General features: G+C 42.2%; 1 protein-coding gene across 2 annotated transcripts in view; it reads left to right on the forward strand.

Moving 5' to 3' along the window:
• mfsd3 (major facilitator superfamily domain containing 3) overlaps positions 1-24,650 on the forward strand; it is a 113,939-nt gene extending 89,289 nt beyond the window's left edge. For both annotated transcript variants that reach the window (XM_072584936.1, XM_072584946.1), the window contains exon 7: positions 24,430-24,650. In XM_072584936.1, the coding sequence (XP_072441037.1) occupies positions 24,430-24,618 (189 nt within the window). In that variant the 3' untranslated portion in view covers positions 24,619-24,650. The remainder of the gene's footprint in view (positions 1-24,429) is intronic.
• Positions 24,651-24,941: the final 291 nt, after the last annotated feature.

Below are 24,941 nucleotides of genomic sequence, written 5' to 3' on the forward strand. Positions count from 1 at the left end.
CTTCATGTGCAAGCTTCTGCTAACAAAATATAAAGAGCCTCACATCTATTTTCCTTTTTAGAGCAGTTTATCTGTAAGGAAATGGTTTGCTCTTTCTTTTATAAAATAGTTATAGGAAGCAAGGTTAAAAAGAAAAGTTGTCCCTTTTTGTAGATGGCATTTTGGAGGGGGCGAAGGGGGCTTCTTCAAAAGCAAGCAATTAATAAAAGCTGTTTGGATCATTCTCCTGAAGTCAATGTTATGAAACATAAAGGTTTTATTGGGAAATCTGTAAATCATAATGCATAGTAAGAAAACTCCTTTTACACATCTAATACAGCTAAATTGCTGTTTAATCAGTATGATTGATGATAGGTTTGATGTATAGAATTCACCATTTTACATGAGATTCAATACTTTGATATTCTTAAACCATACATTTCACTCAAGTATGAAGGATCTTCATATCTGTAGTTTAAAATAATCTAAATAGCTTTAGTAAATTATGCTTTTCCAAAAGTGCTGTACTGTAGAGATGAGAGTGACCATCCTAGAAAACAAGGTCACTTTTGACCAAGTGTAACATCGAGAATTTCTAACAAAGCTATAGTCAATGGAACTTAAACAAAGTACAGTGGATGCTGGAGAAACTCAGCAGGTCTGGCAGCATTTGTAGAGAGAGAAGCAGAGTTAACAGTTCAAATCCAATTACCGTTCATCAGACTTGACATCATTTTTCTCTCTACAGCTGTTGCCAGATTTTCTGAGTTTCTCGAGCACCTTCTGCTTGTATTTTAGTGTCAGTGAAGATCAAGGGTAAATTCTGTGCAGGTTAAAGTCATACCAAGTACAGAGTAAAGTGGTTGACGTTATTGGAAAACAGCCATTTCAGCTTGACGACATCCTTGCAAGGGTCCCAATTGTGCTTGGTCCAAACATCTTTAGCAACTTTGTTAATGATCTTCCCTCCATGTTAAGTTCACATGTGAGGATGTCTACTGCTGATTGTACAATATTCAGCAACATTTACAACTTCTCATATACTGAAGTAGTCCATATCCAAATGCACAAAGACCTGGATAATATACAGGCTTGAGTTGACAGATGGCAAGTTACATTCAGACTATTGAAATGCCAGGTATTTACCATCCTCAGTAAGGGAGAATCTAACTATTGCCTTTTGACATTCAGTGGAATTGCCATCATTAAATTCCCCACTGTAAGTATCTTTGGGTTACCATTGACCAGAAACTGAACTGGACTAACCATAAATACTGTGGCAATAAGAGCAGGACAGAGACAGGTATACCTGCAGTGAGTAACTCACCTCCTGACTCCTCAGAGAACGTGCATCTATGTGGCACAAGTCAGGAGTGTAGAACATAGAACATAGAAACGTACAGCACAGAACAGGCCCTTTGGCCCACGATGTTGTGCCGAGATTTAATCCTAATGTAAATTATAGTGACAACCTACGCACCCCTGAACTCACTGCTATCCATGTGCATGTCCAGCAGTTGCTTAAATGTTCCCAATGACTCTGCTTCCACCACCACCGCTGGTAACACATTCCATGCATTCACAACTCTCTGCGTAAAGAACCTACCTCTGATATCTCCTTTATATCTTCCTCCTAATATCTTCAAACTATGACTTCTCGTACCAGTCAATCCTGCCCTGGGGAAAGGTCTCTGGCTATTGACTCTATCTATTCCTCTCATTATTTTGTACACCTCTATCAGGTCTCCTCTCTTCCTCCTTCTCTCCAGTGAGAAAGGTCTGAGCCTATTCAACCTTTCTTCATAAGGCAAGCCCTCCAGTCCAGGCAGCATCCTGGTAAACCTTCTTTGCACACTCTCCAAAGCCTCTGTATCTTTCCTACAGTAGGGCGACCAGAACTGGACACAATATTCCAAGTGTGGCCTCACAATGAACTTGTAGAGCTGCAGCAAAACCTCTTGGCTCTTAAACTCTATCCCCCTGTTGATGAAAGCCAAAACACCATATGCTTTCTTAACAACCCTATCCACTTGGGTGGCAACTTTGAGGGATCTATGTACTTGTACACCCAGATCCCTCTGTTCCTCCACACTGTCAAGAATCCTGTCTTTAATCCTATATTCAGCATTCAAGTTCGACCTTCCAAAATGCAAAACTTCGCATTTATCCAGGTTGAACTCCATCTGCCATTTCTCAGCCCAGCTGTGCATTCTGTCTATGTTGCACTGCAGCCTGCAGTAGCCCTCTACACAATTGACGACACCTCCAACCTTTGTGTCATCTGCAAATTTACTAACCCACCCCTCAACTTCCTCATCCAAGTCATTTATAAAAACTACAAAGAGCAGAAGCCCAAGTACAGAGCCCTGCAGAACCACACTCAACACTGTCCTCCAGGCAGAATACGTTCCATCTACAACCACTCTCTGCCTTCTGTCAGCCAACCAATTCTGAATCCAGATAGCCAAATCTCCCTGTATCCCATACTTCCTGACTTTATGAATGAGCCTACCATGGGGAACCCTATCAAATGCCTTGCTGAAATCTATATACACCACATCCACTGCTCGACCGTCATCGACCTGTCTTGACACTTCCTCAAAGAACTCAGTAAGATTTGTGAGGCATGACCTGCCCCTCACAAAGCCATGCTGACAATCACACTATGCTTTGCCAAATAGTCATAAATCCTATCCCTCAGAATTCTTTCCAAAACTTTGCTGACAGGTGTAAGACTGACTGGTCTGTAATTGCCAGGCATTTCCCTATTACCCTTCTTGAAAAGAGGAACAGCATTCGCCTCCTTCCAATCCTCCGGTACGACTCCCATGGACAGTGAGGAGGCAAATATCCTCACCAGCGGCTTAGCAACCTCCTTTCTCACTTCCTGGAGCAGCCTAGAATAAATCTGGTCTGGCCCTGGGTACTTATCAATCTTAATGTTTTCCAAAATTTCTAGCACATCAACTTCATCAGTCTTGATCTGGTCAAGACTGTATCCCAGCTCCTCTAAGTTTTCATTTATAACAAGTTCCCTTTCCTTGGTGAAAACCGAAGCAAAAAACTCATTTAGCGCTTCCCCTATCTGCTCTGACTCCATGCACAAGTTCCCTGCGCTATCCCTGATCGGCCCTACCTTCTCCCTGATCATTCTCTTATACCTCACGTATGAGTAAAACGCCTTTGGGTTCTCCCTAATCCTTCTTGCCAAGCATTTTTCGTGCCCCCTTCTGGATCTCCTCAGTCCATTTCTGAGCTCCTTTCTAGCAAGCCTGTAATCCTCTAAAGCTGTACTAGATCCTTACTTCCTCCACCTTACATACACTGCCTTCTTCCTCTTGACAAGAAGTTCCTCTGTTCTCGTCATCCAAGGTTCCTTAATCTTACCTCTTCTTACCTGCCTCAGAGGAACAAATTTGTGCATCACTAGCAACAACTGCTCCTTAAATAGTCTCCACATGTCTGCTGTGCCCTTTCTGTGGAACAACTGCTCCCAGTCTATACTTCCCAACTCCTGTCTGATAGCATCATAATTTCCTTTTCTCCAATTGAATATTTTCCCTCAGTAATTGCTCCTTTCACTTTCCAAGGCTATGCTAAATGTGAGGCAGTTGTAATCACTGTCACCAAAGTGCTCTCCCACCGCGAGATCTGACATCTGTCTTGGCTCGTTGCAGAGCACCAAATCCAAAATGGTCTCTCCCCTCTTTGGTCTGTTGACATACTGAGTAAGGAAGCCCTCCTGAACACACCTGACAAAATTGGCTCCATCCAAACCATCTACACTTAGGACATTCCAGTCGATATTGGGAAAGTTGAAATCACCCATAACAACAACCGTGCTACTTTTGCATTTTTCCAGAATCTGCCCACCTATGAGATCTTCAATCTCTCTACTGCTAGTAGGTGGTCTGTAGAAAACCCTCAATGCGGTGCCTGTTCTCTTCCTGTTCCTAACTTCCACCCGTACTGACCCAGTAGACAAACATTCCTCAACAACCTTCGTTTCTTTAGCTGTGATGCACTCTCTGATTAGCAATGGTACACCCCCTCCTCTTTTTCCACCCTCCCTGCTCTTTTTAAACGTTCTAAACCCTGGAACATCAAGTGACCATTCCTGCCCCAGTGAAACCCACGTCTCCGTTATGGCCACAACATTGTCGTCCCAAGTACTGATCCATGCTCTAAGTTTGTCACTGTTATTTCAGACACTCCTTGCATTAAAGCATACACACTTTAACAGATCTCTTTGTTTCATCACGTGAAAAACCTTCCTTTCAGATTCAATATATCCTGTCACTGTCACATCTACAACTGACCCCCTCTCAGACATGTGGCTGTGATTCCCACCCCCATGCCAAACTAGTTTAAACCCTCCCAAATCACACGAGCAAATCTCCCACCCAGGACATTTGTACCCCTCCAGTTCAGGTGTAACCCGTCCTTCATGTACAGGTCCCACCTTCCCCAGAAGGTATCCCAATGGTCTAGGTATCTGAAGCCCTCCCTCCTGCAGCAGCCTCGCAGCCACGTGTTAAGCTGCATTCGCTGACTGTTCCTCATCTCACTATCTCGTGGCACCAGTAGCAAACCTGAAATCACTACTCTATTCGTCCTGCTCTTCAGCTTCCAACCTAACTGTCTGTAGTCATTTTTCAGATCCTCAATCCCTTTCCCGGCTATATCATTGATGCCAATATGTACCACGATTTCTGGCTGCTCCCCCGCCCCCTTCAGAATCTTGTAAACCCAATCGGCAACAACCCAGACCCTGGCACCAGGGAGGCAACATACCTTCTGGAAGTCCCGTTCCTGACCACAAAATCTCCTGTCAATCCATCTGATTATTGAGTCCCCTATCACTAGCACTTTTCTATTGTTCCCCCCTTCCCTTTTGAGCCACAGTGCCAGGCTCAGTGCCAGAGACCTGACAACTGTGGCTTACCCCTGGTAGGCCGTCCCCATCAGCAGTATCCAAAATGGTATACTTATTGCTGAGGGGAACAGCCACAGGGGATCCCTGCTCTGGCCGTTGGTTCCCTTTCTTCCCCCTGACAGTAACCCAGCAGTCCTTATGCTGTGTCTGGGGAGTGACCACCTCTCTGTGTATCCTCTCAATTTCCCCCTCAGCCTCCTGGATGATCAGTAGTTCATTCAGCTCCAGCTCCAGTTCCCTAACTCGGTTTTCGAGGAGCTGGAGTTGGGTGCACTTCCCGCAGATGTAGTCGGCAAAGAAATGAGAAGTGTCTCTCACCTGCCACATTCTGCAGGAGGAACATGCAGCTGCCCTAACATCCATATCCCACTATTCTGAAAGCCTGCACAGAACTAAACAAAGGAAGAGAAGGCAAAACAAAGAAACCTGAAAACTTACCTAGTTTACAGACTCATAGCAAGGTTAAGGAGGTGGGAGGCAGCAAGGAGGGAGGCCCTACGGTGTAGGGTCTCGGGTTTAGATCTCACCCACTTAAAAACCTTCCCAGAAGTCATTCAATCCTCCGTTGCACCTCTCAGCAAATGGAGGCCCCGACGCCTGATGTGAGTCTTTTAAACGGTGATGGAATAATGACTGAACAAAGGAGCTCACTTGGTTGACACAAACATCCATTTTCTCGTATCTACTGCAGAAATTCGCCAAGACTCCTTAGATGGCACCTTTCAAATATATAACCATTTCCATCTAGAAGGACAGGGCAGCAGATACATTTATTCATTCATGGAATGTGGGCATTTCTGGCTGGGCTGTACCTATTGCCCGTCTCTAATTGCCCTTGAGAAGCTGGTGGTGAGCTAAATCCTTGAACCGCTGCTGTCCATGAGTGTGAGTTGACTCACAATGCCCATAGGCTTTTGAACCAATGACAATGAAGGAATGGAAATATATTTCCAAGTCAGTATGGTGAGTGGCTTGGAGGTGGGTGTGTTCCAATATATCTGCTGCCATTGTTTTTCTACATGGAAGTAGTCATGGGTTTGGAGGTCTGAGGATCTTTGCTGAATTTCTGCAGTGCATCTTATAGCTAGTACACACTGTTGTTACTGTGTGTTGGTGGTGGATGGAGTGGATGTTTGTGGCTGTGGTGCCATTCAAGTGGGCTGCTTTGTCCTGGATTGGTCAAGCTTCTTGAGTATCATTGGAGCTGCTCTGATCCAGGCAAGTGGGGAGCATTCCACCACATTCCTGATGTGCCTTGTAGATGATGAATAGATGATGAATATTCCATCATACTCCTGACTTCTGCCACATAGATGGTGGACATTCTTTGAGGAGTCAGGAGGTGAGTTACTCACTGCAGGTATACCAGTGACTGACCTGATCTTATTGCCACAGTATTTATATGGTAAGTCCAGTTCAGTTTCTGGTCAATGGTAACCCAAAGCTGTTTACAGGAGTCAGAGGTGAGTTACTCACCACATTCCTAGCCTCTGTTCTGCTCGTGTAGCCACTGTGTTTATGTGATGAGTCCAGTTCAGTTTCTGGTCGATAGTAACATCAAGGATACTGATTGTTGGGGATTCAGTGATGCTAACACCATTGAATGGCAAGGGGACGTGGTTAGATTGTCTTATGATAGTGATAGTCTTTGCTTGGCCTCTGAGTAACGTCAATGATTTTTTCTACTTGTCAGTCCAGTCCAAGCCTGGGTGTTGTCCAGATCTTGTTGCATTTGAACCTGGACTGCTTCAGTTTCTGAGGATCTGCAAATGGTGTTGAAAGTGTGGTGCTGGAAAAGCACAGCAGGTCAGGCGGCATCCGAGGAGCAGGAGAATCGATGTTTCAGACATAAGCCTATGTCTGCCTGCATGCTGCCTGACCTGCTGTGTTTTCTAGCGCCACATTCTCGACTCTGACTCTGCAATCCTCACCTTCTCCTCCGATCTGCAAATGATGCTGAACATCAGCAAATGTGGAGGGAAAGTCATTGATTAAGCAGCTGAAAATGTTTGTGCCTAGAGTACTAACCTGAGGAACACTTCCAAAGATGCCCTGGACATCAAGGGCTGTCATTCTCGCTTTATCTGTGGAATTCAGCTCTTTTATCCATGTTTGAACCAAGGCCATAATGGGCTGAGCTGGTGGAATCCAAACTGGGCATCACTGAGGAGGTGCTGCTTGATAGCACTGTTAAGGCACCTTCCATACAGGCTTGAGTTGACAGATGACAAACTACATTCAGACTATTCAAGTGCCAGGTATTTACCATCTCCAACATGGAAGAATCTAACCATTGCCCTTTGACATTCAATGGCATTACCATTGCTAAATTCCCCACTGTAAACATCTGGGGTTACCATTGACCAGAAACTGAACTGAACTAGCTATATAAAGACTGTGGCAACAAGATCAAGTCAGAGACTGGTATACCTGCAGTGAGTAACTCACCTCCTGACTCCTGAAAGAAGGTCCACCATCTATGTGGCACAAGTCAGGAGTACAATGGAATAACGATGGAACAAAGGAGTCCACTTGATTGGCACAAACATCCATTCACTCCTATCTACTGCAGAAATTCACCAAGGCTCCTTAGATGGCACCTTTCAAATGTACAACCCCTACCACCTTGAAGGACAAGATGATCGAGAGTAAACTGATAGGTGGTAATTTGCTAGGCTGGATTTATCTTGCTTTTTGCATTCAGGACATACCTGGGCAATTTTCCACACTATCGGCTAAATGCCAAGTTCCTTCCCTGAAGGGCATTCATGAGTCAGATGAGGTTTTCCCCCAAAAATTGTAGATTCTTTATTCAAGCTTTTTAAAATTAAATTCAAATTTATCTACAATGGCAGGATTTGAACTTGGATTTCCAAAACATTAGCTGAGTTCTTTGTTTCCTAGTGATAATACCACTAGGCCATTAGCTCCCCATGGGAACATAGAAACACCAACACCTCCAAGTTGTTTTCTGAAATATATTCCTGTTCCTTTAGTTACACTTTGTAAAATCATGTCACATGCTCCCTAACAGCACTGAGATTGTACCGCCATCAAAAAGACCATCAAGAAGACAGCTGACTACCACCTTCTCACGCGACTATGAATGGGCAATAAATGCAGGCACAGTCAGCCAAACCCAAAATCTTTTTGTTGAGTAATAAAACAAAATCATATATAATATTTAAAGAATTGAAAATTATATTTTATTATAAAGAAATAAAACAAAGTTATATTTATTCATCATTTCCTGTATTCTTACTATGTACCAGAGCACTTCATAGACAATGAAGTAATTCTTGCAATGTTATCACTTTTTAGGGAACAACCAACCCATTTGTGCATAGCAAGGCCCCACCAACAGTGAAATAAATGATAAGTTAGTTTGTTTTCAGTACTGGTAGGTATGGGGTGAATGTTGATCATAACATCTCACTTGAGTAAAACAAAAAGTAGCATCCTGTTCAATGAATTATTTACAACTGAGAAATGGTATGAGCATACTTTTGGGAAACAAAACTGATATCTCATCAACACCCTGAGGCTGCACTGAGCCTGCCTATTTGACATATTGTTCCATACTGTTGCAGCAGTATTGTGAAGAGAAGGCAATCAATATGATCTGAAGTATTTCACAATGTTTCCTAATACATTTTTGCACTCTTTTATCAAGTCTGAAAACTTAAAAATGGAATGCATTAACTGTCACACAAGTGATTGCAATAAATTGGTAAAGCCAAAATGTTAAGTTTACACTGTGTTTGTTTTTAGTTCAATTTTTCTTATGTCATTATATTTATTTAATTCTCACTTATACAATGCAGCAATCAAAGATAAATATTTTCAATATGTGTTGCTAGTTCCACAGAGATTAATTTTAATTTGGAGAATAACAATTTACTCAAAGAACACCCTCCAAAGTGCTTTACAAATAACAATTACTTTTGAAGTGTAGTCATTGTTAAGTGGTGAATTTGCATACAGAGTAATTTTGTTGCCTTTGGTAGAAGGAAGAATATTGGTCAGCACACTAGGGACAAAGCTTATCTCTTTTGCTAATGAGGCTCAAGGATACTTTAAGTCTACCTGAGCAAACAAAACCAGGATTCAATTTAACACTGCATTTGAAAGACAGGAGTTTTCCTCAATGCATCACTGCACTGAAGTAGCATCTATAATTTTTAGTTTAAGTCCATACTGGGGCTTGAACCTATAATTTTCTGTCTCTGAGTCAGATATGCTGCCGATGTTAAATAGAAAAGCAGTGCTGAAAGTGTGAACCAAGTTAACATTCCAGATAAAGTTTTAATAAAAACGTAAGTGACAATGTGTCAGTGTATTCTGCATGGACTACTGACTTACACTGAATGGAGAATAAATTTGATAGGTTTGGGTTCCATTACTAGAATTCAGTAGCATATGCACAGGTTTTATTATTGCCTCAAAATTTACTTCACTGGATCTACCTCCCACATTGAAGTCTCCACCTATTCTTTCTGATCCACTCTGCACCACCTACAATGAATGCTAACGATTCCATGTTGTTTACTGCAGGATGACACTGGTTTTTGAAAGATTGATTTGTGCAGTAAGTTTGTGCTGTACAGACTCAGTTTTAACACAAATCTGCAGCTAAAATATTGTTGTGGCCATGAGCTGCCAACTTCTGCTTAACACAATCTATTCTGCATGTGGCCTCCATTTGACCTTGCCAATGGGTGCCAAGGATTTGCAAGAAATTCCAGACAGAGGCAAGGCATTGTGCTTGTACTTCTCAGGCCTGGTGCGCACTTAGTTTGGCTCAGCAACCATGTTTTTCAGAATTTGATACACCTCTATGGCCATATGTGAGGGCTTAATGGTCTCCATTCACAAAAGAGGCTTGTTTTTGGAGCTGTGGTACTTGTGTAATTAAGGTGACGCTTCAGCCAAGATTTTCTGGGCCCTTTGTGGAAGTCTCAGATGTGGGATTATGGGACATAAAATTGGGTCCTTTGCAGATTTTTAAAGGCGAAGAACTGAGGCTTGACAGGAAGACTAGCGCAGTGTACAGAAGGATCCATCTCCTTTAGATGGTGGATCTTCAGGTTCTAGGACTTTGTGGATATGCTGACTGTTTGTTTGGCACACACGTATTTAAAGAGAGTGTGTATGGGGTTTGGATAGTTAGAGGGAAAAGAAAAAAGGGCAGATTGTCTTTTGAGGAAAGGTTGGACAGCCTAGTCTTGAAAATTCAGACATGCCATTATTGAAACTTACAGGATTCCGAGACATCTTGACAGGGTAGATGCAGAATGGATATTTCACTTTGTGGGAGAATTTAGAACTGAGGTCACTGTTTAACAATAAGAGGTCACCCATTTAAAACAAAACAAGCAATTTATTTTCTTGCAGAGGGTTGTGAGTTGATTAGATTAGATTCCCTACAGAGTGGAAACAAGCCCTTCGACCCAAGAAGTCCACACCGACCCTCTGAAGAGCAACCCATCCAGACCCATTCCTCTGACTATTGCACCTAACACTACAGGAAATTTGGCATGGCCAATTCACCTAACCTGCACATCTTTGGACTGTGGGAAGAAACTAGAACATCCGGAGGAAACCCACACAGACACGGGGAGAATGTGCAAACTCCACACAAACAGTGGCCCAAGGCTGGAATTGAATCCGGGTCCCTGGCACTGTGAGGCAGCAGTGCTAAACAACTGAGGCACCGTGCTGCCCTTGAGTTGTTGGAACCCTCTCCATGAAAAGGTGGTGGAAGCAGAGTCTTTGAATATTTTTAAGGCAAAGTTGGATAAATTCATGGTTAGAAGAGAGTTAACAGTTGTCTGGGGGTAGGTAGAAATTTGGATTTGAAGTTATAATCTGTTCAGCTGTGATCTAACTGAATAGTGGAACATGCTTGAGGGGCCAAGTGTTTTTTATTCATGCACAAGATGTAGGCAGTACTGACTAGGCCAGCATTTATTGCCCATCCTTAGTTGCCCAGAGGGAAGTTGTGTTAACCACATTGCTGTGGATCTGGGGTCACATGTCAGCCAGACCAGGCAGTTTCCTTACCTAAAGGGCATCAGTGAACCAGATGGGTTTTTCCGACAATCAGCAATGGTTTCATGGTAATCATTAGATTCTTATTCCCAGATTTATTGGATTCAAACTCCTCCATCTGCTGTGGCAGAATTCGAACCTGGGGGTCTCTGAATTAACAGTCCAATGATAATACCACTAGGCCATCGCCTCCTGTATTGCTGCTTCTTTTTTGTATGTTCAGATGCATCATGAACAACTAACTTTAAGTAAGTAGTCAAAAATCACACATCACCAGGTTATAGTCCAACCTATAACGTGGTGTTGTATGATTTTTAATTTTGTCTACCCTAGTCCAACACCGGCACCTCCAATTTAAGTAAGTAGTGATTTCCTTTTTAAAGATTTGAGAATTTCCCAAACTGAGCAGGTTTTGTTTGTCCAAATCAACTTTTCTCTCTTTGCTAAATTATCATTCTGTAAAAGAAAATGGATGATGTTTTTCATATGAAATGTGAGTTATTATTAACTTCCTAAATCTTCTTGTTTTTGTACAGTTGATCAAAAAACTTGTACATTGAGCAAAGACACAATTCATCATTTGTATTGAGAAATGTAGACAGATTTTCTGAAAAGAATAATTATTCATGCTTCTAAATATGAACACAATGTACAGCTGGTGTGCTCACTTACTAATTCTTTACACTAGGAATTGGTCAAGCTTATTTTTGAGGTTGTGAATGAGCAATTTGCTGTCAGTCATGAAAATTTCTATTGTGAGCATCTGGTGAGAATGATCAAATTTTAATAAAATAAATCAAAAATTGCATGAAAGGGATAGCACCTATGACACTTTTCATTCCCTCCTCTGATCCAATGCACTATATAGACATTCACTTGTTTTTAAAATCTGACTTTTGTGTAAAATCAACTGTTGATTTTTGATGCGAGGGCCCACAAGTTGCTAATACGAGAGGAAAATCTTTTTAGATTACCTTTTTTTCTTTAGTGTCTTCAGAATACTTTTATTTATTCTTCTGAACAAATAGATTGGAATTCGGTTGATCAGATTTTCTGAATTCTGACATCCCTTCCACTGAAGCACAATGTGTTCTTATGCTGAAGTGCCTTGTGTTATATTCCTAGATTTGGATTTGAAATGATAGCCTCTCAACTCAGAGATGCGAGTTATTAGCCAAGCGGGCACCACACTACAAGATTGGAATTTGCATGTGCTCTTTTGCAAATAAGATATTAATATTTTGGAAACTCAGCAAATAATTTGGACTAAGTTATGAAACATATCAATCCTATTGTTATGGGTGAGCAAACACTGAACAGAATCTTGAGCCTCCTTGTGAGTTTGGTGATGGGTGCATTTAATGAGGAGAGGACCCCACCAACATCTGGACTGTACTCCCTTTAAGGGGTTTTTTCCTGTCTATTGCCAATTGGGGCCCATCAGTGGACAATTACTGCTAACTTAGAGGATCATACACTGGTCGACCGCATCCTGTTTATTAAGAAAGTACTGCTTGGATGCTGTGGGTTCGCTGCAGCGGACATGTACTGCCTGCAGGATTTCCCTGGGGCAGGCTACTTTGTTGTGACCTTCAGAAGTGTGAAGCAGTGCGAACAGCTCCTGAAGGTCTTCAAGGAGAAGGAAGGGGAGCCGCTGATCTCCATCTTGTCGGCAATCCCATTGTGTGTGCTTCCTGCACAGAGGAGTTGGGTTGTTACAATCCATATGTACAACCCCTCTGTTCCAGCGGCTGATGTCCTGACCTTCCTGGGAAGGTATGTCCAAGTTGAGGGAGAAGCCACCGATGTGATCGACCCCTTTGGGATCTGGACCAGTAAGCGGCAGGTCAGGGTAACTCTGAGGGCCGATGACAATGGGAGCATCCTCCACCCACCCTCGAGCTTCGCAATTGGAGGGAGCAGAGGCTACCTGACATATGCAGGGCAGCTGAAAGTGTGCCGAACCTGCGGGAAGGTGGGACACGTGGTGGTGGATTGCAAGGTGACCATCTGCAGGAACTGCAAACAGGAGGGTCACCTGACTAAGGACTGTCAGGAAGCAAAGAGCTGCAACCTGTGCGGAGAGGTGGGCCATATGTATAAGACCTGCCCAAGACGGGGGGGCCCCACTTATGCATAGATGGCTGGAGGTGGCAATGTGAGCCGTGGACCCCCAAAGACCAGTAATGTCCACCCAGACAGCAGAGAAACAGAGTCTGGTGGCACACAGAAAGAAGAACAGGCTGGAGTGGAGGAGGCGGCAGCCAGCGGGGAGACACAGCAGCTGATCCTAGCTCTAGCCGGGCAGATGGAAGCAGTGGAGGAGAAGGTAATCGAGCAGGCAGAGGGGTGGATACCTGTTAAAAACAGGAAGAGAAAATCTGGCCAGGCCCCCAAAGCCTCCCAGCAAAGGGGGAAAAGACAGCTGCACGAGGGAGGGACGGCCAGCTCTTCGGATGGGGAAGACGGGCGCAAAGAATGTCATCACCACCAGAAGAAGAGACAGATCGCCGAAGATAATGAGGAGGGCATTTCCTCCCAACCAGGAAACAACGGACCCCCCGAAGCCCACCCTCCACCCAGTGAGAACCAGGGGGTACCCATTGCCCCACAACTACAGACAACTGAGAGCTGTGATCCTCTGACAGTCCCATTGTCAGACACAGAACTGGACGATGCGGACCCTTGCCTTGGCTCAATGACTCCAGAGCAGGTCAATGACCCCAGTAAGAGCCTGGATAGCTACCTCAGCCCAGCGAGGGTCCAGCAGTTCGTGCTCACCATGGGGATGCAGACAGCTACCCCAGAGACAGGACAGTCAAATGGACAATGGTAACTCCATAAACTGGGGGTTAAAGAAGGTTCATTTGCTATCATATAACAGGGCACCCACTCAGTAGGTGGGTTCTGCTGAAGCCACAGCTAAATAATAAGAGACTGGATGGTTAATAAAGGGAACTGTAAATAGGATAACTGTAAATTCGATTAATTCAATCTGTTCTTTGTAATGTTAAGACATGCAATGTATATATCTATGAACGACATGACAAATTGTACAAGTACCAAAGATCTATTTCTATGAATAAAGTATATTTTGAAATATTAAAAAAAAATTACTGCTGACTTAAGGCTTTGTGTTGCTACATTTTGGGGAGCAAACAAGCGAACCCAGGGGCGGGTCCTTTATCCAAAAGCCTGATTGAGGAATATGGCATTGGAAAATAGGTGCCTACTGAAAGACCCTCCCCAATGTTGCTGCTAACCCCCAGCCTGGCCCTTCCCTCCCATTGTCTTTGATTGACCAGCAGTTCTTGATAGATGAGACCACCACTGGCCTCTGTGTGCAACAAGATGCAAAAGGCCTACCTGAAAAGAGGTTACAAGAAGGGGTCTCTTACCATATTTCCAGCTGGCAGTCATCACTCACTGCCTCTGTGGAGCAATTACAGATAGGTGATACATACAGTTTTGCCATCACCTGAATTTCTGAAGGAAATGCTGATCACACAGTGTTCCACTTGCAAGTTCCAGGGAATCGTTGGCTTTTGTACTGGTTTTGGAAAAATTGCCAAGTGTGATCCTAGGATTTTATGAGATGTTGATACCCTGAAGTAAAAACGTTATGGTTTCAGTGAAAAATCTGGAGACAACACCATTTGCCCACAAATGACTTCAAACGGCAATGCAGCAGAAATGCTGTCCATAGGCCTTCCTGCCATGGCCTTAATCGCTTAGTTTAATAACATTAGTGTACTAAACAGATGTTTTAAAAATATATCATATGTTGGTAATGTTTAAAAACCTTATTTTACAGACTTATTGTAAGATACTGACAAAATTAAGTTGTTGCTTATTTGCCTGTCTAAATTGATAAATTTGTTCTTTTGGATTTGAGCAGCAGGATGTGTAGTCTTAGCGCCAGCCACACTTGATGGTAGAGATTGAAATCCCTGTAGCCTGGTATAGCTTTGCTTTTCCCAGTGCTTCTTTTAAGTTATATTCAACATAGTGCTCAACTAACACATTCATTGAGAGGGTATCAGTAGGTGGGAATTAATAGGAGGTGTATTTTGACATTTTTAATTTAAGCCAGGGGATTTTGAATTATTCAGAGTGGGCAAGGTCTTATCTATTGACCTTTTCCTCTTGCCCAAAGAGCATGGTGGTTGTTGGAGGTCCTTTTCTTTGGAACCTTGCCAACCTTGTGATGAAGGTGCTTCCTATGTGCAGAATTTTCTGAGTGCCTGACAGGTGGATTCATGGGGAGGTGAGGTATAGAGCGAAGAAAATTGTATTATAAAGAGAACGGATCAGCTCCAGTATGAGCACTTGATGTTTTGCCCAGAGGCAGACGCATAACAATGATAACAACTCACTCAGCAGCAACAGCAAAGCACTCCAGCTTGTTAAGTAGCCACTTAAAAGCAATTGTTGCAGCACAACTCTGGTTTTGGCAGCACCACACAAATTTCTTCCCGTACCCCAATTTAGTCTGTGCAGTGGAAAGTCAAGATTGAGTTACCGCTGAAGGATATTTCTGGCAGAAAGCTGAGTCTCAGCTGCTCCCCTTCTACTAATGGTGGCTCCAGAGCTATTCTGCTTCTCCTCAGACCAGGCCTTAGCACTGCTGCCAGTGGTAACACAACGAGGGCTGACAGCTTCCTTGCAATGGGCCCATGTTCATCTCCTTACTTCAGGAGAATCTGCTTGGGGACAGAGACCATGGAGGCCATCTAAGTAGCCACCTCCTATAACATTCAGCCAGAAGATGTGCTCCCACATTGACTGGTTTCACAATCCAGAAATGATCCAGATGAGAGGTTCCCAAAGTTGACGGTATATTTCAGCCCTCTCTCTAAGCTTAGTGAGTATGAGAATGAGCATGACAGTGGAGGGAATCTCCAGTCCAGCTTTCAGTGAATACTCATATATGTTCACTGAAATCAGCTAATTCAAAATGGAGTGTGGCTTGAATTCAGGACTATCTGGTCTGGCTATTTGGGTTTAATATTGGGCACTGCTCTTATGAATTGCAAGATTAAGAAATGCTAGTTCAAATTTATAGCAATAACTAATCAAAGCATAGCAAATGTGATGCAAATGATCACTTAGCCTCAGCTTGCTCTCTTTTTATAGCATTGTCAGCCCATGTACTTTAAAATAATACATCTATATTCCGTTAATCACATTTAAGTATATTATGCAGTAAATTACTTTTAAGGTCCAGTTACTACTGTTATGCAGGAAAAACATAACTCCACTGAGATAGATCAGTAATCCCAACCAAAAATCAACAAGAAGAAATTACTAGCTCGCTCTCTAGCCAAAACACTCAAGCAATCATTACTGGAAAATCATATCTAGTTTTATAGTGGACTTAATTTTGATTACATGAGGCAGTACCACTAGATGGAGATAAATATATGTAGCCTATATTTAATTTATAAATAAACAAATTGTATATATCAATCACCTTTTATGTTCATAAAGCACAGCGTCTTATTAAATAATAAATATCATTTCTTCTTGTCTACAATAACAGTGAGATTAAATTGAGATCATTTAAATTCAGGTCAAAAATAAATACATATCAAAATAACTTCAAGGTTTCTGAAAAAAAAAGTGGTACTTTACCAAGTCTTTTAGGCAACTGATGTGCCTTTTACTTAAATGTTGGTTTGACCTTAAGGTTTGATGAAATCTTGTGATGTTCTCATTGATTTTATGATTTATTTATGATCCATGCTTTTCATCATCATTTTATTGGTTGTATTTTGAAACCAGTAGCTTTGAACAGGTACAAAACCGGTAGCTGCTGGAAAAACTCAGCAGGTCTGGCAGCATCTGTGCAGAGAAAACAGAGTTAATATTTTGGGTCCTGTGACCCTTCCTCAGAACTCATGGTAACTAGGAAAATGTTGGTTTATATACAGAATTTAGGGTAGGGAGAGAGGGTAAGGAATAAACGAAAGGTAAGAATAGAGCCCAAAGAGAGAGAAGACAAAGGAGTGGATAACGATCTGGCTAGGAAAGTGAATAATTGTTATTGGAAACTGTAAGTGGCTAACCATGGATAGTGCGTAATGGCAGACTATGTGATAACAAGCTTAAAAATGTGTTGCTGGAAAAGCGCAGCACGTCAGGCAGCATCAAAGGAACATGAGAATCGACGTTTCGGGCATAAGCCCTTCTTCAGGAATGAGGAGGGTGTGCCAAGTAGGCTAAGATAAAAGGTAGGGAGGAGGGACTTGGGGAAGGGGTGCTGGGAATACCAGCAACACATTTTTAAGCTCTGATCTCCAGCATCTGCAGTCCTCACTTTCTCCTATATGATAACAAGGCCTGGTGTGTGGAGTTGGGGGCTAGGACATGGGAAGGTTCAGGCCCTAAAATTATTGAACTTGAAATTGAGTCCAGAGGGGCGGCAGGGTCCCCAAGTGGAAAAGAAGGTGTTGTTCTTCCAGCTTGCATTGAGCTTCACTGGAAAACTGCAGCAAGCCTGACAGAGAGATGTTGGCCAGGGAACAGGGTGGTACGTTTAACGTGGCAGATGACTGGAAGCTCAGGATCTTCACAGAACATCTACATTCTGCTTGCAAAAAAGACCCTTTCAGTCTTTATTTTTATTAGCTATGACCAGGTGATCAGATTTACATGAAGCTACAATGAAAAAATGAACTCAAAATTCTCTTTAGAGATAATGTTTCTTTGACATGACTGTTAGACATGGAGAAGAAGATGGGATGACCTCTGTGATATTTTCCCAGACAACCACATCTAGTAACTTTTAGTATTTGCCATGACTACCAATATGTGGTAGTACACTGCCATTAGTCCACTTTGGTCTTTGTTTTGTCTTGGGACTATCTGCTCTTATTGATGGAGGATGCACTGCTGTAACTACTTACAGAAGAGGCACAATTCTTAGATAATTGGAAGATTCCTTTCCCTGTTATGGGAAGGATACTATTAAGCTGGAGAGGGTTCAGAAAAGATTTACCAGGATGTTGCCCAGAATGGAGGGTTTGAGTTGTAAGAAAAGGCTGGATAGGCTGGGACTCTTTTCACTGGAAAATAGGAAGTTGGGAGGTGACCTTACAGAGATTTATAAAATAATGAGGGATATAAATGACGTGAATGATAAGTGTCTCTTCCCTCGGGTGGAGGTTTTCAAGATTACAAGGCATATTTTAAGAAAAAGATTTAAAACATACATAGGGCCAGTTTTTTCACAGAGAATGATTCGTGTGTTGAATGAACTTGCTGAGGAAGTGGTGGATGCGGGTACAGAAACAACGTTTAAAAGACATTTAGATAAATACAGAGGAACCTCGATTTTCTGAATATCAATTATCCGAATATCAGATTATCCGAAGGAGGTCTCGAGGTCCCAATAGAAACATTACATCAAAGATGTGTTTCCAATACAGATCACATCTTTTGTTTACAATGATTAAACAGGCACCGTCTCCAAATGACTTACCTCCTGTTTTCTCTCTCTCTCTCTCCCCACACTTTTCCTGGAGTTCTACAGAGGGGTGTACCTGAAACTCCCCTTCCCCAGATGACCTGTCCAACATTGTCTTGTAAAGGGTAAAGGTGAAACCTGTCAAAACGTTGCAGTAAAAAGTTGTGTGTGTGGCTGTGACTGTGTGCGTGCGCGCGCGCGGCATGCTATTTGGAGACTTACCCCACAAAGGCAGCAGCAGTCTTGTTGTTGGTGTCCAGTCCAGCTGCCCCGGTGGGTGGGGGTGGGGGTGGGGCAGTGTTGGATGGGGTCAGGGGGCGGGGGTGCGGTGTTGGATGGGATTGGGAGGGTGCTGACGGGGGGGCGGTGTTGGACGTTATCAGGGGCTCGCACGCGGTGTGCTGTTGCCTCGACTCCTGAATGGGGAACAGACTTGAAATGCTCTGAGCCCCAGAGGAAAGGCATTTAATCGATTAACCGAATAATCGATTATCTGACCGCCCATTTCGTTTGGATAATCGAGGTTCCTCTGTACGTGGATAAGACATGTTTGGAAAGAAATGCAGGCAGGTGGGAATAGGTTAGTTTGGGAGAAAGGTTAGTTTGAGAGAATGGTCAGCATGGACTAGTTGGACCAAAGGGTCTGTTTCCATGCTGTATGACTTTATAACTGAGTGTGAGATGATGTATTTTGAGACGTCAAATGCAAGAGGAAAATATACAGTAAATGGCAAGACCGTTGACAGCATTGATGTATGGAGGGATCTTGTTATTCAGATCCATAGCTCACTGAAAGTATAAAACAAGTGGATAAGGTGGTAAAGAAGGTGTATGGCCTATTTGTCTTCATCAGTCGGGGCATCAAATATAAAAGTTGCAACTGTGTAAAACTTTTGTGAGACCACATTTGGAGTATTGTGTGCAGATATGGTCACTACACTATTGAAAGGATGTGGAGGTTTTGGAGAAGGTGCTTTACCAGAATGTTGCCTGGATTGGAGTGTATTAACTATAAGGAGAGGTTAGAAAAACTTGGATTGTTTTCGCTAGAGTTCGAGTGATGCCCTGATAGAGGTATATAAAATCATGAGAGGCATGGATTGAGTGGAAAGTCTTTTCCCCAAGGTGGAAATCTCAATTTCTATGGGGCATAGGCTTAAAGTGAGCGGGGAAACTTTAACAGAGATGTGGAAGGAGAGTTGTTTTATACAGGGTGGTTGGTGCCTCATAGGTGATGACAGGGGGGTGGTAGATGCTGATACAATGGAAATGTTTAAGAGGCATTTAGACAGAAACATGAACAACTGAGGAATAGAAGGATATGGACCTCGAGAAGGCAGATGGGATTAGTTTAGAATGGCATCATGGTCAGCACTGACATGGTGGGCCTTGGACTGGTTTCTGTGCTGTACTGCTCTATGATCTAAGAGGAGTTAGAGATTGAAAACAGAAAGTGAGGTGCGAGGTTGGAAATCGATGTTTGTCTTGAAGGTGATGATGGGACGGATCTTACTTTCAATCAATCACAAAAGCTTTTTCAAAATGAGCCTAATTGCCCCTTTCTGATACTTACTTTAATTTTATGCTTGCTGATATCAACAGTTGCCTCTTTCACAATAAGTTTCTTCAGTGAAATGTATCTTCTGACTTAATATCATTTAAGTACTACTACTTTTGATCAAGCAAACTTAAAAAGACCATAGAGAGCTGGTACAGATACACCTTATCCCTCTAAAAGGTGGAGTAGCATACATGTCTACACTCAAAATGTATGTATCGTCAATAGAATGGGTGAAGACAATGTAATATGAACATTGACCCCTTTCAAAATCATTACCTTGTTCAAAAAGACCCTGACTTCGATTGACAGTCCATCTCATGGAGAAAAGACAATAAATTCTTCTTTGCACTCTGTCTGATAAGAGGGTTCGTCTGGACGAGTTTCCAGACATCCCATTTAATGGCTTTTTAAAATCGGTGGTAAGGACAAGCCAGGGAACTATAGTCCACCACCGATGTCAGGCTCACTGGTCAAGTTGTTGGAGGGAATCCTGAGGGACAGGATGTACATATATTTGGAAAGGCAAGGACTGATTAGAGATAGTCAACATGGCTTTGTGCGTGGGAAATCATGTCTCACAAACTTGATTGAGTTTTTGAAGAAGTAACAAAGAGGATTGATGAGGGCAGATCCATAGATGTGATCTATATGGACTTCAGTAAGTCATTCGACAAGGTTCCCCATGGGAGACTGATTAGCAAAGTTAGATCTCACGGAAGAAAGGGAGAACTAGCCATTTGGATACAGAACTGGCTTCAAGGTAGAAGACAGAGGGTGGTGGTGGAGGGTTGTTTTTCAGACTGGAGGCCTGTGACCAGTGGAGTGCCACAAGGATCAGTGCTAAGTCCTCTACTTTTTGTCATTTACATAAATGATTTGGATGCGAGCATTAGAGGTACAGTTAGAATGTTTGCAGATGACACCAAAATGGGAGATGTAGTGGACAGCAAAGAAGGTTACCTCAGATTACAACAAGATCTTGACCAGATGGGCCAATGGGCTGAAAAGTGGCAGATGGAGTTTAATTCAGATAAATGCGAGGTGCTGCATTTTGGGAAAGCAAATCTCAGCAGGACTTACACACATACTGTTAAGGTTCTAGGGAGTGTTGCTGAACAAAGAGACCTTGGAGTGCAGGTTCATAGCTTCTTGAAAGTGGAGTTGCAGGTAGATAGGATAGTGAAGAAGGCGTTTGGTATGCTTACTTTTATTGGTCAGAGTATTGAGTACAGGAGTTGGGAGGTCATGTTGCGGCTATACAGGACATAGGTTCGGCCACTGTTGGAATATTGTGTGCAATTCTGGTCTCCTTCCTATCAGAAAGATGTTGTGAAACTTGAAAGGGTTCAGAAAAGATTTACAAGGATGTTGCCAGGGTTGGAGGATTTGAGCTATAGGGAGAGGCTGAACAGGCTGGGGCTGTTTTCCCTGGAGCCTCGGAGGCTGAGAGGTGACCTTAGAGGTTTATAAAATCATGAAGGGCATAGATAGGTTAATAGGCTAAGTCTTTTCCCTGGGGTAGGGGAGTCCAGAACTAGAGGGCATTGGTTTAGGATGAGAGGGGAAAGATATAAAAGGGACCTAAGGAGCAACTTTTTCACGCAGAAGGTGGTACGTGTATGGAATGAGCTGCCAGAGGAAGTGGTGGAGGCTGGCACAATTGCAACATTTAAAAGGCATTTGGATGGGTATATGAATAGGAAGGGTTTGGAGGGATATGGGCCGGGTGCTGACAGATGGGACTAGATTGGGTTGGGATATCTGGTCGGCATGGACGGGTTGGACCAAAGGGTCTGTTTCCATGCTGTAAATCTCTATGACTCTTTGGCTTTGGACATTAATCTCACTGAGACCCTAGAAAAGGCTGTGCTGTTGATGCTTTCAGACTCAGCTGAGCAGAAATTTATTTATCTGCAATAAATTCCTTTCAACTTCCTGAGGAGATAAACTTATAGAAAAACTTACTATTACATAGTATGCAACCTAAGGATTCTGTCTGCTGCCAGAGTCGAATTATTCCCCCATTATGTGTTTCTACTGGTGAGCTATGTGCATGATAACTTCAGTCCAATTTTGTGTTAGGAATCCCATCATGTGGATCCATTTAAGGCCCACTGTACTAGAAATGGTCTATCTGCAAGATTAAATGGTATTTGGAACAGAGAGCAGACAAAATATTTCTGTGGCAGTGTCAGGATGTAGAATTATTTTAAGTGTATTTCTGGAATGTGGATATGACTGGCAAGTATTGTATTTACTGCCTATCAATCATACTTGATATGAGAGCACAGTCACACAAGTAAGAGCAATAAATTTCTTTCCCTTTGGAACATCAATGAATCAGTCAATGAAATGCATGAACAAAACATTGTTTTTAAAACAATTTGACTCCTTCATAACTATTTTTCTTATGTCATATTTTTAGTCCCACTTTTATTTTTAAAACTGATTCAAATTCTCAAATTGCAACAATTGGAGTGAAAGTCAACTCTCTGGATTATTAGTCCAGTAAATCATTCAGTTGAAATGTTATTTTAATCTTGGAGTTCTCCCTTCTGATATTTCTTTCCTGTGTGCTTAGAATGCATAGTAAATTGTTACTGTTCAGTGCCGCTAGAGTGGAAATGTTGAGGAGTACTGAAGATGGTACAATTTCTAATTAATGTGTAAACTTTTACAATACATTGTCCAACTTGGATCTAACTTTTGTGTGTGCCTTGCAGACTTCCATGTCATTATTACCACTGGGACATGCCACAAATGATGGAATGAAGCAGGGATCCTTCTGCAGGGAATATCAAAACATTTCTCACTCCTATCTGCAGGAGTTATTAAAAGCTCACAGATCAGCCATGATTTCATTGAATAGTGGAACATGTTTACGATGCTACATGCACAATTCATGTTCCTGTACAGTGTATCATAGAATCAAAGGATAAAGAAGAGGCCTTTCAGTCCATCAAATCTGTACTACTAAACATATACCAATACCTACACCAGCCCCATTTTCCAGCACAAGGTCTGTAATAACACTTCAAGTGTTATTAAAAATAAAAGTGGGACTAAAAATATGACATAAGAAAAATAGTTATGAAGGAGTCAAATTGTTTTAAAAACAATGTTTTGTTCATGCATTTCATTGACTGATTCATTGATGTTCCAGACGGAAAGAAATTTATTGCTCTTACTTGTGTGACTGTGCTCTCATATCAAGTTATAACACTTCAAGTGCTAAGTGTGGGAAGCTCAAATTCGAGTGTAGGAAATTCATTTGTTGTAACTTTGAACACAGATTTAAAAGTTGACAGCTAAGTTTTTTATTCAAAAACAGTGTTTGCTTATTACACTTTTTGCAGAATGCCTTCACTGTAAGACTTTGTTAATTGGCTCAAATAAGCAACAGAGTTGAGAGTGTGGTTCTGGAAAAGCTCACCATGTCAGGCAGCATCTGAGGAGCAGGAGAATCGATGTTTCATGCATAAGCCCTTCATCAGGAATGAAGCCTCATTCCTGATGAAGGGCTAATGCCCAAAAAACCGATTCTTCTGCCCCTCGGATGCTGCCTGACCTGTTGTGCTTTTCCAGCACCACACTCTTGACTCTGATCTCCAGCATCTGTAGTCCTCACTTTCTCCCACTCAAATAAGCAACAAGTCAGAATTGGAGCTCAGAAAAATACAGTAGCGCCTCGACATACGAACGACCCCGTTCACGTACAAATCGGTTTACGAACAAGATTGCACGTAAAATTTTGCTTCAACGTACATACGAAATTCAAGGTACGAACAAAGGTATGAACGCAAAAAGCCCGTGTGCGACCACGTGGTTTCATTGTTCTGTTTTGCTATGTGCTTGTTGAATGCAAAAGCTCTCGGGCCCGGCGTGATCTCATTCAGTTTGTCTTTGGCGCGTGTGCTGTGAACAGCCGTCCAAGCATTCTTACGTTGTCTGAACAATGGGAAAACTTGATTCAGTTCACGAACTTTTTAGTTCGCGAACCGGATCCCGGAAAGGATTAAGTTCGTAAGTCGAGGCGCTACTGTATTCACATTATAAGATAAATTGACCTTTAACATTATATATTTTTAAAATTGCTTGTGCTTCAGGCTATTTACAGTAGGTTGATTATTCTTATAAAAGCTTAGTAGTTTCGATGGCCATTTTCTGGCTGTTCTCTGTCCCAAGGTTTAACTTGGAATTAATCTTCAAAGTGTTGATTTAAAAATGTCACAAAGACTATGTGATAGCAAAAATATAAGAGCTGCAATAAGTGACAAATAAATCGTGCTGGATCCAAAATTTGAATATATTTTAGATATTTCTTGTAAAATATAGATTATCATTGGGTGATGCCTCTAACACTTTATGAAATATTTTTATAGATGATGATGATAACATGCTAATATTTTCCTTATATCCTATTCTGTCTTGCAGGCCACTCATTACACATTTCTGGCAAGTTTTGAAGTCTTGGGGAAACTTACTTTCAGTGCCATAGCTGGTTTACTTGTGGATAAGATGGGTTTTCCTTTTAGTTTTTGCATATTTGTTCTGCTATCATGTTTAGCTATTGTCCATGTATGTAAGCCACCAGATTTGCTTCCTGGGCAGAAAAGACAATAAAGTGCGAGTCATCTGCAATGTGATTAAAACTATACCTGCATGTTGTCTCCTTGAGTAACTTTAACTGTGGTTTTATATTTTTAAAAACTATGATAACAAAGTAAGGCTTCTAACAAGGAACTGTCAATGCTGGAAATCTAAAACAACAACAGAAATTGCTGGAGAAACCGAGTGGCTCTGGCAGCATCTGGGGAGAGGAAACAGTGAATATTTTGAGTCCAGTGGCACTTCTTCAGATCTTCTCAAAATGGGCCACTTCCCAGGTGCTGCCAGACCTGCAGAAGACTTCTAACCTATCTAATAGCAGTGGAAACACAATAGGA

This window comes from Chiloscyllium punctatum, chromosome 2, assembly GCF_047496795.1.
Source record: "Chiloscyllium punctatum isolate Juve2018m chromosome 2, sChiPun1.3, whole genome shotgun sequence".
Taxonomy (NCBI): Eukaryota; Metazoa; Chordata; class Chondrichthyes; order Orectolobiformes; family Hemiscylliidae; genus Chiloscyllium; species Chiloscyllium punctatum.